This window comes from Xiphophorus maculatus, chromosome 14 (assembly GCF_002775205.1).
Source record: "Xiphophorus maculatus strain JP 163 A chromosome 14, X_maculatus-5.0-male, whole genome shotgun sequence".
NCBI lineage: Eukaryota > Metazoa > Chordata > Actinopteri > Cyprinodontiformes > Poeciliidae > Xiphophorus > Xiphophorus maculatus.
This window is the reverse complement of record NC_036456.1, coordinates 20,899,662-20,913,797: the sequence shown is the minus strand read 5'-3', so window position 1 is coordinate 20,913,797 and position 14,136 is coordinate 20,899,662. Positions and strand designations below refer to the sequence as shown.

Below are 14,136 nucleotides of genomic sequence, written 5' to 3'. Positions count from 1 at the left end.
CGACAGTCGCCATAGTAACGAGTCCGTTACTATGGAGACGGAGCAGAAGGCTGCAGTTTGTCACGTACGCCACCAGGAGCAGAGAAGCTCCTTTACCAGCAGGCTGATCATTTTATTGACAATCTTAAACTCCACATTAACATATTGATCAGTATTAAAAATGATATTTCAACCTGAACAATGCTGAACATCTGGAATCAATCTGACCAACAGCCAAAAGCTAAAGGCTCAATGCTAACATCTGAATGCTAACGGCTCAATGCTAACGGCTCGAGGCTATCGGCTCAATGCTAACGGCTTAATGCTAACGGCTCGAGGCTAACAGCTAAGTTACATTTAATGCTGAATAATATTCACACTAATAGTTAAAAATGACATTTTAAAACTATAGACATACAACAGCAGCCAAATAATGTCAGTGAAAACATTTAATTACTAAAATAATTATTAATAATTAACTAAACTAAAACCCGTTTTATACGAGTCTTAGCTAATTTTTCAACAGCACTTTAAAGGACAATAAAGGACATTGTAAATTAAATATTTCCAACCGTTGTTGAATAAATAACACTTATAGGTGGTGGGAAAAACACAACTATGAATAGATTAAAATTATTCATTTATTTGGGCTACAAAAACAAACCAAGAAGATAGATATAGTATAAATCATTTAGCCTGCAATGATTTATTTAATTTCCTTCGGGATCAATTTTGAATGTTGAATTTGTACAATCTTGGAAAACAAAAAATAAACAAAAATATATATATTTAATGAAGTTGATAGTTATTGTCCATAAACTGGCCATGTTATTGTTTTGGTTTTCTTTTGATGGTTTTTTTTTTTTTTTTAACTGTCCTTTCAAACGGTAAATATACATATCACCACTTTTCCACTTATGAGAAATGATTGTCACATGGATGACATCGCTACTTCCATAACTATCCCTCATGTTGCCGTCATGGCCCAGGTACGTCATGCCTCGTGTGACCGGTACCGGATGCGGGCCGGTGGGGAGGAGGGACCGAGAACTGGGTGGCCGCAGCAGGTCGCCTCTCCTCGGGCTTCCTGGATTCTCCTCCAGCTGCTCGGCTGCAGATGCGAAGGCAGAAGAATTAGGAGCTGAAAGTCCGGAAACATGAGGAAGATAAAATAAGATAAGATAAGATAAATGCTGCAGACATGGGCAGAGGGAGTCAACACGTGGTGGTCTGTTCTGGTTCTGTTCGGTTCTGGTTCTGGTTCTGGTTTCTGTTCTGGTTAACTTTGATTAGTTCTGTTTGTCCTTTTTTTAAATTCTGTGGGTTTAATCTTCACTTCTTGTTAGAAATATTTCAGCTCTATGTTCTCTAAGTGTTTCCGGTCCAAATCTCTCCTGTTGTTATTGATCGGATCGATAATCTCATCACGGTTGAAATGATCTAATGTGATCATCTGATGGTTTAAATCCATTTTGAAATGACTGAATGAACTCTGGAGCTGGAGGCTTTGCACACGGCGCCATCTTGGTCAGGTCCCGCCTCTCCGCCCTTCCTCAGATCAGAACAACAAACCGAACCAAAACAACCCGATCTGTCTGCAGGTTCTGGAAGTTTCCTGAAAATGTCTCCTCTCTGGGTTTTCCTCTCCTTCCTCCTGTCTGCAGTTTATTCAGAAACTCTCGGTAAGCTGCGTGTCGGGGAGGATCGGCCCGTTTTAATGACTGTTAATAATGTGAACATGCATAAATAGACCGATGTTGCATCGTGCAAAATGTAAACAGTTTAATATGCATCTTATTCGAATAAAAAAGTTGAACCTGTAGTTTTAATTTCCTGATCGATTCTTTGTGGATTTACTGTGCAAGAGGAAATGAAAGCAGGTCGAAGAGCCTTTAGAAGAACTGTTCATGTTCAAACCTGCTCATTGAGACTGTTTTTAATTTGCAGCTAAATATTTGAACTTGTTTTGTCTCTGCGGTTCTGGACCCGCCCCGTTCAGAACTTCCTGCTGCTGTTTCCTGAACCTCCTCTGACTCTATATGAATTTACCCAACATGTTTGTTGTTTATGTGTCATATTAGTTTTGCAATAATCTCAGATCATGACATCATTTCATCACAGCTGATGTGCAACATTTGTGAAATACTCAGTTTTTTTCTAATATGATGAAGAAACTGTAAAGTTAAAGATATAAACTTACAGTTAATAACAGCAGAACTGATTAAACGCGACTGGAATTAATTTTTCATCATGTTTGTAGAATCACTTCCTTGTTTTCAAAACATAATTATGTTTTTTTTTCCTTTGATGTTTTGAGTTTTATCCTCCTACTAAATTTTCTTTCTTTAAATCTGTTGGTGCATTTGTTATAAATTATTCACTTATGCATCTATGATGGTATAAACACTCAAACAAAAATTATTATTAATAATAATAATACATAATCCTGCAACATTAGAAGCATTCTGCAGACCGGCGGTTCATCTGTCCCATAAAAAGAGTTTTTATTTCTCTGAAATGAAACTCGTGGTTCTGCTCTGGGTTTCCAGTTATCAGTTATCTCCGGTTTTGGATCAGCAGCTGCTCAGGTCGGGTCCAATCAGACCTGGTTCTGTTTTCTGGCTCTTCCAGGTCAGCAGCAGGTGAACGTGAAGCTGGGACAGAACGTCTCTCTGGAGTGTCTCGGACCGTCGGATGAAGAAGTTCTGCTCTTCACCTGGACCAAAGTCGGTCTGGACTCGGATCACGTGTTTTTCTACCGTAACGGTCGCTCATACGAGTCGTACCAACACGAGTCCTTCAGAGGACGAGTGGACCTGAGGAGCTCCCTGAAGGACGGAGACTTCTCTGTGGTTCTGCACAACGTCAGCAAGATGGATGAAGGGACGTATCACTGTGTGATCATCACCCAGAGGTCAGGAGGTCATGATGGGAACCGTCACTCGTTTGTCAACCTGACGGTCTCAGGTGAGTTTCCAGCTGTGGATCCATCAGGTCAGACGGTGAAGACCGCCTAGATTCAGATTCTAAATCCTTCCAGATGCTGATGTTACTCACAGTTTTATGGTTAAAACAGTAACTGTGTGTCCTCTGGTCTGTCTGTCTGTCTGTCTCTCTGTCTGTCTCTCTGTATGTCTGTCTGTCTGTCTCTCTGTCTGTCTCTCTGTCTGTCTCTCTGTATGTCTGTCTCTCTTCCTTCGGGAGCCGAAGGATCAGGTGATCAACGTCTGTCTGGTTTCTGATCTGCAGGAAGTGATGAGGAGCAACACCAGGATGAAGACCAGACTAGGAGAACTGGAGAACTGAGCCATGAAAACGATTCACTTCCATTTGTTGTCGTCGTTGGATCTGTGCTGCTTCTTCTCATCTTGATTATTATTATTGGTTGTTTTCTCAGGAGATCTGCAGTTTTGTCAAAGTTCAGGTTGGGATCAGAGCAACAACCTAAAGATGAGCAGCAGGTGATTTGATTCTTCTCAGCCTGAATGTAGAAAAGATGATTTTTATTAAACACATTCCTGATCACAAGCGCAACTTAGTGACACGTTTAGCTTTAGGTAAATAACTCACATGTAGGCCTGTCGCGATAAACGATAAATCGATTAATCGTATGATAAATTAAAACTATCGACGTCATTTTAATTATCGGCATTATCGTCTCTTCTGGCCTTTTCCTCTTTCTGTTGATGACACTGAATGAAAAAAGGCTCAACTCCGGTGCTCTCCACTGACCTCTGACCTCATTTCCTTAGTGTAATGCCCAGCGCACACGACACGATCTTAGAGCTGTCGGACGATTGTCGGCCCATTTTCAAAACCTGACAGGCCACACATTAGCCGACAGAAATCCTAGGTATAACGGTTCCATCGGGTTCGGTCCTGCCGTGTGGTGTCCAACAATGGGCACAAAATAATGGCTACAAGTTCAGTGAACTAATTTTAAAACCAGGCATTAATCAATGCTTTACTACAATCTACCTGCAATGCATGTGGCTAGTGTCAGCGTAAAGTCCTGACTGAATGAAAATCATTAGAACCTGTTTACGTCACGTTAACGAAGAACAGCTGAAAAGCAGTGTTGTATAAAGTACTGAAATCTCAGAGTCAAGTAAAAGTACAAGTACCTCTCCAAAATATGACTTTGGTAAAAGTCCAAGTCACTGACTGAAATGTTACTTGAGTAAAAGTCTTAAAGTATCTGAAACTTCTTGTACTTAAGTATGGAAATTACTGTAAAAATGGATGTACTCAAGTAATGTAATGAAAAGTACAAGTAAAAAGTAAAACAAAGCAAATGCAGTTTGAATGACATTTTTTATATTTTGGTAAACTTGTCAAATACACTTAAAATAATGTACCCAACCAAGTGCAGGCAAAATTAAACCTGCTAATAGATATACCTGCAGGCATCATTTAGTTAAGAAAATTAGGTGCTTTACCTATAGCACAAGGTTAACTTAACCTGCTTTACAACTGAACCAGCTTCTTAGTAAACCCTCCAGGACAGAAAATACAAAGTTTTTGTAAGCCTTAAGTTTTCCCTTCAAGTAAGGTCAGTGCTGAAAATGAGAAAAATAAATAGTACAGAAAATGCGGCCAACATGAAGAAAAAGAGCTGTTACGATTACTCTACTTCACAAATCAGTGAATCAGTCAATGCTACAGTCAGTAGGTGGTGCACACAACTGGTCATTATGCAAAAGAAAAAAAGAATTGGGAGGGAAATGCAGCTTATTGGCATCTGTAAACCTGGTTTTGAACTTGCATGCCTTTCCTATATTCGTTAAATTTAGTCTAAATTGCTATCGCTATGGCTTCTGTCCCCCCTTGAACAGAGGAGTCTAGGTAGCCTGCTACAGTCAACATTAGGCCTAAGCTAAATACACCACGTATGGAACTGAAACAATGCCAAACAAAGTTCATTTATGGTCAAGATTTCACAATAGTGCCTAGCGACCAAGCTATAGTTACTGAAACAGGAGGATTATAACCATTTCATAAGAAGTTACCTCGATGTGTTTCTTCAAGTTGGACGGGGAGTTTTTGTAAGATAGAATTTCCATGTGACCGCTACTGATTGCGAGACTTGCTTTGTGTTTAATGGGAGAAGCGAAACAGGTGTATCCTAATTAAAAGTAAAGAAATCAAGAAATGGCAAAAAATGTGGAATGAAGATAAGAAAGGAAGAAGATTATATGAAGTACAAAAGTCAGTTTGAATTCGAAGCATTAATGAAAGAAACAGAAGAAAAGAAATAATAATTAGTAGATTAAGAGTAGGTCATACCTACTTAAATGACATGCTTTATAAAATAGGGAGGAAAAATAATGATAAATGTGAGAGATGTGGAGAGAAAGAAAATGTAGAACACATATTGATGAAATGTAAGTCAAATGAACTCGAAAGGGAAGAATTAAAGAGAATAGTTAGAAATATGGGGCATGAATGGAATCTTAAAGGTATATTAGGAAATGAAGGAAACATAACAGATATTCACAAATTAAGGAAAGCATTGTTTATTTATCTTAAGAATACAAAATTAAAAAGTAGAATTTAATAGATGTGAAGTAATGCTTCTACACACTCATGTACAGTAGGTGGCGGTATGCACCTTAAAGTTGCTTGTGATCCGCCATAATAGAAAAGAAGAAGAAGAAGTATCCTATTGGTGGTGATGAACAAGCCCAGGCAAGCAGGCTACGGACTTTGTTCGGTAGCCTACTTGCTACTTGCTAATCAGTAGGTGGGATCAAAACACTTTGTTTCTCTCTCTCGCTTTTTTGTAACGAGTAACTAAACCACACATTGAAAATGTATCGGAGTAAAAGTACGCAATTAAGTTCGGAAATATAGTGAAGTAAAAGTGAAAGTTATCAAAAAATTTCATACTCCAGGAAAGTATGAAGTACTCCAAAATATACTTAAGTAAAGTAGTGAAGTATTTTTACTTCGTTACTTTACAACACTGCTGAAAAGTTACCGGGTTTATCAACTGCGGTAGCAATTTCGCTCCAACTCCTCCTCTTGTCATTTCTATATTCTTTGCATGTTGAATAAACATTAATGTTGTTTCCACATATCATCTCCAATGTCCGCTGGACTTCGGGTTGCGCCGTATCAGCTGTTTGGGATTCCCATCGGTAATTTACCCTCAGAAAACACTGAGGAGAATCCGCGCTTTCTGATTGGCTGCCTGTCACATTCAACAGGCTGTGTTAAGATCCCAGTGGGGAAAAACCTGATTTAGATCGGAGCGGCAACGATGATCTACCGTAACACACCACACAATCTTAGAAAGACCAACGTTTTAAGATTGTCATAAGGGGAAAAATAGGAGCAAAAAATCATGTAGTGTGAATTATTGCATCAGGTAGTCGATGTGCCCATCTTCTCTATTTAAATCTAATTATTACTGAAGGGCAACATAATATACAGACTTCATAATCTGCATTCTTGGTTGAATGCAGTATTTATTTCCACTTTGGCTTTATGTTGTTTAGTTTTTATCAAGTACATTTTTTATTAATGGAGACTGAGAATCCATTTTATTTTTGTTTTTGGTTGTTTTGTTTATTTAGTTTATCAGTTCCAGTGTTTAGTGTTCTTTTGAAAATAAAGTGTATTTATCTTTGGCAGGAAATCGCCTGCATTATTACGTCATTTCCATTAAATCAGTGTAAAAATGTCTTCAGACAATATTATCGTTTATTGCAATAATTTTTGAGACAATTAATCGTTCAGCAAAATTTGCTATCGTGACAGGCCTACTCACATGATTTACCAACTTACAGTTGTGGTCAAAAGTTTACATACACTTGTAAAAAACATAATGTCATGGCTGTCTTGAGTTTCCAATAAGTTCTACAACTCTTATTTTTCTGTGATAGAGTGATCGGAACACAAACCTGTTTGTCACAAAAAACAGTCATAAAGTTTGGTTCTTTCATAAATTTATTATGGGTCTGCTGAAAATGTCACCAAATCTGCCGGGTCAAAAATATACATACAGCAACATTAGTATTTGGTTGCATGTCCCTTGGCCATTTTCACGGCAACTAGGCGCTTTTGGTAGCCATCCACAAGCTCCTGGCAAGCTTCAGGTCGAATGTTTGACCACTCTTCTTGACAGAATTGGTGCAGTTCAGCTAAATGTGATGGTTTTCTTGCATGAACCTGTTTCTTTAGCACTGTCCACATGTTCTCAATGGGGTTTAAGTCAGGACTTTGGGAAGGCCATTCTAAAACCTTAATTCTAGCCTGGTTTAGCCATTCCTTTACCACTGTTGATGTGTGTTTTGGGTCATTGTCCTGTTGGAACACCCAGCTGCGCCCAAGACCCAACCTTCGGGCTGATGGTTTTAAGTTTTCCTGCAGAATTTGGAGGTAATCCTCCTTCTTCATTATCCCATTTACTTTCTGCAAAGAACCAGTTCCACTGGCAGCAAAACAGCCCCAGAGCATAATACTACCACCACCATGCTTGACAGTAGGCATGGTGTTCCTGGGATTAAAGGCCTCACCTTTTCTCCTCCAAACATATTGCTGGGTGTTGTGGCCAAACAGCTCAATTTTTGTTTCGTCTGACCACAGAACTTTCCTCCAGAAGGTTTTATCTTTGTCCATGTGATCAGCAGCAAACTTCAGCCGAGTCTTTAGGTGCCTTTTCTGTAGCAAGGGCTTCTTTCTTGCACGGCAGCCTCTCAGTCCATGGCGATGTAAAACACGCTTGACTGTGGAGAATGACACCTGTGTTCCATCAGCTTCCAAATCCTTGCAGACCTGCTTTTTGGTGATTCTTGGTTGACTCTTGACCATCCTGACCAATCTCCTCTCGGCAGCATGTGATAGCTTGCGTTTTCTTCCTGATCGTGGCAGTGACACAACTGTTCCATGCACTTTATACTTGCGAATAATTGTCTGCAGTTGCTCTTGGGACCTGTAGCTGCTTTGAAATGGCTCCAAGTGACTTCCCTGACTTGTTCAAGTCAATAATTCGCTTTTTCAGATCCACACTGAGTTCCTTTGACTTTCCCATTGTAGCTTTTGTGGCTGAGTCTAATCACTGGGTCAAATGAGCCCTATTTAAATGGGCTCATGAGAAGTCAACAGCTGTAGTCAATCAGAATCACTTACAAGAAGTGAAGAGGCCATGACATGAAGCTAATTTGATTGACACAACTCTCTACATCACCAAAATTGACAATTTATGTTGCTGTATGTATATTTTTGACCCAGCAGATTTGGTGACATTTTCAGCAGACCCATAATAAATTTATGAAAGAACCAAACTTTATGACTGTTTTTTGTGACAAACAGGTTTGTGTTCCAATCACTCTATCACAGAAAAATAAGAGTTGTAGAACTTATTGGAAACTTAAGACAGCCATGACATTATGTTTTTTACAAGTGTATGTAAACTTTTGACCACAACTGTATGTAGCTTTTGGTGTAAGCTAAATAATTCCTGAAGGTTTTTTGTTCATTATATATAAACACCATCAACCCACCGGGTCCCAGTGGGTCAGGAGGTTCTGCTGCCTCTCCAGCTAACGTTCTGGATGAGAGGCGGGGTCACCTGGAGGCGGGGTCACCTGGACAGGTAGACAGTCTGTTGCAGGGCAACACAGAGACGGATGGGACACACACACACACACACACACACCTAGGGAGAATTTAGAGACCAATTAGCCTGACAGTCATGTTTTTAGAGTGTAGGAGGAAGCCGGAGAACCAGAGAGAACCCAGCATGCACAGGGAGAACATGCAGACTCTGTACAGAAAGACCCCGGGCCGGGAATCGAACCCAGAACCTTCTTGTTGCAAGGCAACAGAGCTACCCACTGCTCCACTGTGCAGCCAGATTATATATAACATTTTTCTCTATAACCTTGTGCCTGCAGAACCTTTTAGACATAATAATGTAAAAACAACAGCTGGACCTTTTCTCTCTCCACTGCTGCCAGATTCAGTCGACCAGGTCAGACACTGGGCTGCATCACTTGCTGCAGCACAGTGTCTCCGTGGTGCTGCAGCACAGTGTCTTCGTGGTGCTGCAGCACAGTGTCTTCGTGGTGCTGCAGCACAGTGTCTTCATGGTGCTGCAGCACAGTGTCTTCATGGTGCTGCAGCCCAGTGTCTTCGTGGTGCTGCAGCCCAGTGTCTTCTTGGTGCTGCAGCACAGTGTCTTCGTGGTGCTGCAGCCCAGTGTCTTCGTGGTGCTGCAGCACAGTGTCTTCTTGGTGCTGCAGCCCAGTGTCCGTATACATTAATTTGTTCACAGCATCATTATTTTATTTTTATTTTTTCTTCCCTCCAGGGTCTTTTTTCTCTTTTTTCCCTTATATGAAACTAGGCTGACAGGAAACGGGGAAGACATGCAGTAAATGTTGCCGGGTTCGGGAATCGAACCCGTGACGGCCGTGTTGAGGACTCAAGGCCTCCAAACGTGGGTCGCGCTAACCGCTACGCCACCACAGCATCATTTTAAAGTGATTGTGAATAAATGTGGAATATAATGTTTCTGCAGACCAAATAAAGCATTAAATCATTTTTCATGTGTTTATTTGTGTTAATGAAACTGAAGCTCTAATGAATGTTTTTATTCCTGTTTTATCTTTTAATGTTATAAGTCACAGGAAGTGGTTAAATCACTTCCTGTTGGTCATTTTTACCAACTGGATCAGAAACTGCTTCATGTTTTCATCTCATCTGAAACAAAATGATTTAGTTTTACATCAAATAACTTATGATTCCATCAGCAGTTTTCAGGAGTCGATGTTTGGTGTCGATTCCTGCAGGATTATGGAAACATGAAATATGAAAACATGGAAACATGAAATATGAAAACATGAAACATAAAAACATGAAATATGAAAACATGAAACATGAAAACATAAAAACATCCAGAAACATCTAAACGGATCAAAACGGTTCAATAAAACATCTGCAGCTCAGTTCTGCCTCCCAGAGCAGCAAAGTTCCTCTTATTGATGAAATATTGGATCAATAATTAATAATCGGCCAGCTGATGTTGCCAAACGTCTGAATGATGATCACAGGAAGCAGTGATGAAGTGACCCGGTCAGCAGTAGGTCAGTGATTGTTTCTTCTTGTTTTCATCATATTTAATATTAATGTCCAACTTTTACATTTTTAATTTTCTGCAAACTTCCACGTTTCTTTAAAGCTGTTTTTAACAGTCATTTATTTATGATGCCATAAATTTACTGCAGCCTGTTATTCTCCCTTTTTGCTTCCATATTTTTATCTTGGTGATGAATCCTCCTCTCGTCTGTCAGTTTGTGTGAATTTCCAATCATTTCCATTAAAGTTATTAATATTCTGTCATAAATCATCTAAGGAAACATTTAAAGTTTTTTCCACAATTTAATATTTTATTTCAGAGAAAATAAAACCAGTTGATGTTTGTTGGAGCTTCTGACACCTGGATGATTTTTAATGAACCCAAACATTTATGAATTAAACAAATCAAAATCACAGAAACTCATATGAACGTTATTAACTAATTAATGTCTTCATTAATAAAACCATCTGTTTCTAAACACACTAATGTAATAAATTTCTGTTCACCTGAAATGATCCAGACTGATTTTAGGTTTTACTTTCTTTAAAATGAAACCAAAATGAAACGTTAATCTGAGCTCAACGAGTTTCAGCTCCACTGTTTATATCTGAGACATAAATCTGTCCGTGGTCAGAGGACGGGATGTGACCCAGTCAGGCGGTTCTGGTGCCGGTTCATAACGGCTGAGCTCAACGCTCAGAGAAACTAAATCAATCATGAACTCATTTAATCTGTTGATTCAATTCTGAGTCAAAATGTGAAGCAAAGAGAAAAACGACACAAACCTTCAATTTGATTTTAGTAAGTAAAATATATAAAAACATTTTCACACATTGTAGTTTTAACTAAAGTAAAATGACTCTAATGTAGTGATTTTAGTTTACAGAACATTATAAACATAGAAATATTAATTTACATTACAAGCTGTAAAAACAATAGAGCAAACCTGTTTAAACCCACATGAGCTGAACACACACACACACACACCCACACACACACACACACCCACACACACACTGTTTACACTGAACATTTACATAAATACACTCTGATCATGACTCAGCTAACTAGAGATTCACAAATCAGATAAAACTGCAAAACAAACGTTTTAAACAGTTTCTGAAAAACCTTTTGAACTAATAAGATGATTTTCTTGTTCTCAGTTTCATACGACTTCTGTCGTCTGATGTGAACTTTTCTTTTTTCTCCTGTACAGATAAAAACCAACAACAACAACAGCAGAAACACAAAGCATGAAAACTCCAACAAGGACAAAAACGTTTGGACCTGCTGCTCCGTCTGTGACGACGCTCTGGACGTTTCCTGCTTCATTTCCTGCTTCGTTTCCTGCTTCGTTTCCTGCTTCGTTTCCTGCGTCGTTTCCTGCTTCGTTTCCTGTTTCGTTTCCTGCGTCGTTTCCTGCGTCGTTTCCTGCTTCGTTTCCTGCAGATCGGATCGGATCAGTTTCCTGCCAGCTGAAGAGGAACCACTGTGACCTGAACGTACCTGAACGCAGCGCGACCTTCAGCCTGCTGACCTGAAGGTGTTCCTTGGCCTCGGACCCAGAGCTGCTCATCAGAACCCGACACCGGAACGTCCCCCTGTCCTCCACGGAGACGTTCTTCAGGACCAGAGAGACGTCCCCGCTGCCGGCGCCGGACCGGTTCTTCAGCGCCACTCGGCCTCTGAAGGCCTGGTGCTGGTACTTGTCGTACGGCCGGCCGTTGCGGTAGAAGAAGACGTATTCGTTGGCCGGCAGGTCGTCTTTGGTCCACTCCACCACGGTGGCCGCCGCGGCGCCGGGAATCTGGCACTGCAGGTCAGCGTCTCCCCCTGGTGTCACCATCACTGGACCGGACCGCAGAACCAGACATTAGTTACTACAGAGACTCATACTGCTGAGGGACAATATGGGACACTGATATATTGTATTATAATATATTATATTATATTATATTATATTATATTATATTATATTATATTATATTATATTATATTATATTATATGCAGTGCTAGAATGATGAAGAAGCTCTGTCAGGTCTTCATTTAGTTTCAGGATGTGAGGATATAAAATTATATTAATTATAATAGAACAGGTGAGACTGATGTCAGGTTGATTTCTGTCAACGTTTCAATATTTTTTCATTATTTCCACACTGTAAGGTTATTGGTTAGGAGACGATAAGAAAAGTGTTTGAGGTTTAATAATTAATGAGTGAAAAGTTTTGCTATCAGAAACAATTTAAACAGTAAATAGAGTTGAGATGTATAATAATGTTTCCATCTGAATATTGTTAAGTTGTTTAAATTCTCATTCTGTTTGATAAAATCATATTATTTTATCTTTAGTTAATTCATATTCTGATGCTGTTCATCACTGCAGTGTCTGTTGTGAATCCATGAATCCATGAATCCATGAATCCATGAATCCATGAATCCATGCAGGAGCATCAGGCTGCAGAGGCAGAAACACAATCAGTGGATATTTTAGTTTAATGTTTGTGGCTGAAAATGACAGGAGAGAAAATCATTTATTGTTTTTATGGCTCATGGTTGGTAAGTTACTGAAAGCAGAGAGACGGAGTTAGTAGTTAGTAGTTAGTAGTTAGTAGTTAGTAGTTATCAGTGAGGAGCTAAATGTCTGTTAGACTTTATTTATTTTGTAGATCAAACTGTTGAACTGTTTGTTCAAGAACAAAACTTATTTAGATTTTATTTTTGTTGGTCAAACTGCTGGACTGAGTTTAAAACTGCTGAGTCTTATTTTATGAGCTGTTTTTAATTTAAGGTTTTAGAAAAAGGCAGAAACTGTTCAGTTACCAGGCAACTTACATTAATGCATTTTGACCAATGAAACATCAGAATCTGCTGGCCTGTTTGTGCAGCAGAGGATTTATCTGGCTGAGATAAAGTTTAGTGTTCAGTCCTGGAATAACAGTCATTTTGCTACATGGATTCATAACTTTAATCTGATTATTGGATTATAAATAGTAACGTGTTAGAACACTTGTTACTGAAACAAGGAGCCAGATAAGAGCAACGAGTTAATGACGTGGTGATGGGACGAATGTTTGACGTTTCTGCTCGAGTTATTTCCTGATCCGTCAGGTTTCTGTCCACAGACAGACAGACAGACAGAGAGAGAGACTGACTGACAGACAGACAGAGACAGACACACAGACAGACAGACAGACAGACAGAGAGAGAGACTGACTGACAGACAGACAGAGACAGACAGACAGACTCCCTCCCTCCCTACCTACTTACTTACTGAGCCCCTGCTGGTTAAAGCAGCAGAACCAACCAGCTCCAGCCTGCTCTGCTCTGCTTGGTTGATCATTTTTTAGATTTGAAGGAAAACTTTAAAATGAAGCTAAGATTATGTTTCTGTACTAAAAGATGAATAATAAATAAAACATTAGACGTCCTGCTAACATCTGTTCAGAAGTTCAGACTGTTTATCATGAAGATCCGTCAGATATTCAAACCATAATCTCACCAACATAAAGCAAACTTCATGTTTCTGAACATAAAACCTACAAACTTCATGTTTCTGAACATAAAACCTACAAACTTAATGTTTCTGAACATAAAACCTACAAACTCACCGTCAGCAGCAGAAACCTGAAGGAAACAGGCGACGAAAAGCAACACGATCATTTCTGCAGCAGAAAAATATCGAGTTACTGCAGAGAATCAGCTGCACGATCATCCAGAGAAACTGAAACTGAAGAAACGGAGTAAACAAGATACCAAGATGGCGGCTTCCGCCCCCTGGTGGACAAACAGAGGAGCAACAACCTCCAATTATTCTGCTGTTCTTCAAAAATTGATCATAAAGTTTCTGTCAGGTTGAATTAATCAGGACTTTTTATAAATCAAACAAACTGGAACTAAACGAGAAACTGAAGATGAAACCGATTCAGTGAGACTTTTATTCATCATTTTCTGTTTCATTCTTTTTATCATCTTTAACCTTCTGATTAAAAGATTCATGGATTTATTTACTGATGGATAAAAACACACAAAAGGAAATAAATGTAAAAAAGTTCATTCAGCTGATGAACCGGGA

General features: G+C 39.4%; 2 protein-coding genes across 3 annotated transcripts; one reads left to right on the top strand and one right to left on the bottom strand.

Moving 5' to 3' along the window:
- Positions 1-995: 995 nt before the first annotated feature.
- On the top strand, positions 996-3,628 carry LOC102221264 (butyrophilin subfamily 2 member A2-like). 2 transcript variants are annotated; one of them, XM_023346090.1, is made up of 3 exons: positions 996-1,661; positions 2,611-2,946; positions 3,184-3,628. In XM_023346090.1, exons 1-3 carry the CDS (start codon positions 1,601-1,603, stop codon positions 3,219-3,221), a joined length of 435 nt encoding a protein of 144 aa, XP_023201858.1. In that variant the 5' UTR covers positions 996-1,600; the 3' UTR covers positions 3,222-3,628. The 2 variants fall into 2 exon arrangements, with proteins under 2 accessions (XP_023201858.1, XP_023201857.1); XM_023346089.1 differs by having other exon boundaries at positions 1,001-1,661; positions 3,229-3,628.
- A 7,217-nt stretch (positions 3,629-10,845) lies between these two features.
- LOC102224981 (butyrophilin subfamily 2 member A1-like) lies at positions 10,846-13,796 on the bottom strand. The gene is made up of 3 exons (XM_023346084.1): positions 13,673-13,796; positions 11,570-11,911; positions 10,846-11,506 (listed from the first exon to the last, which is right to left on the bottom strand). Exons 1-3 carry the CDS (start codon positions 13,722-13,724, stop codon positions 11,229-11,231), a joined length of 672 nt encoding a protein of 223 aa, XP_023201852.1. The 5' UTR covers positions 13,725-13,796; the 3' UTR covers positions 10,846-11,228.
- Positions 13,797-14,136: the final 340 nt, after the last annotated feature.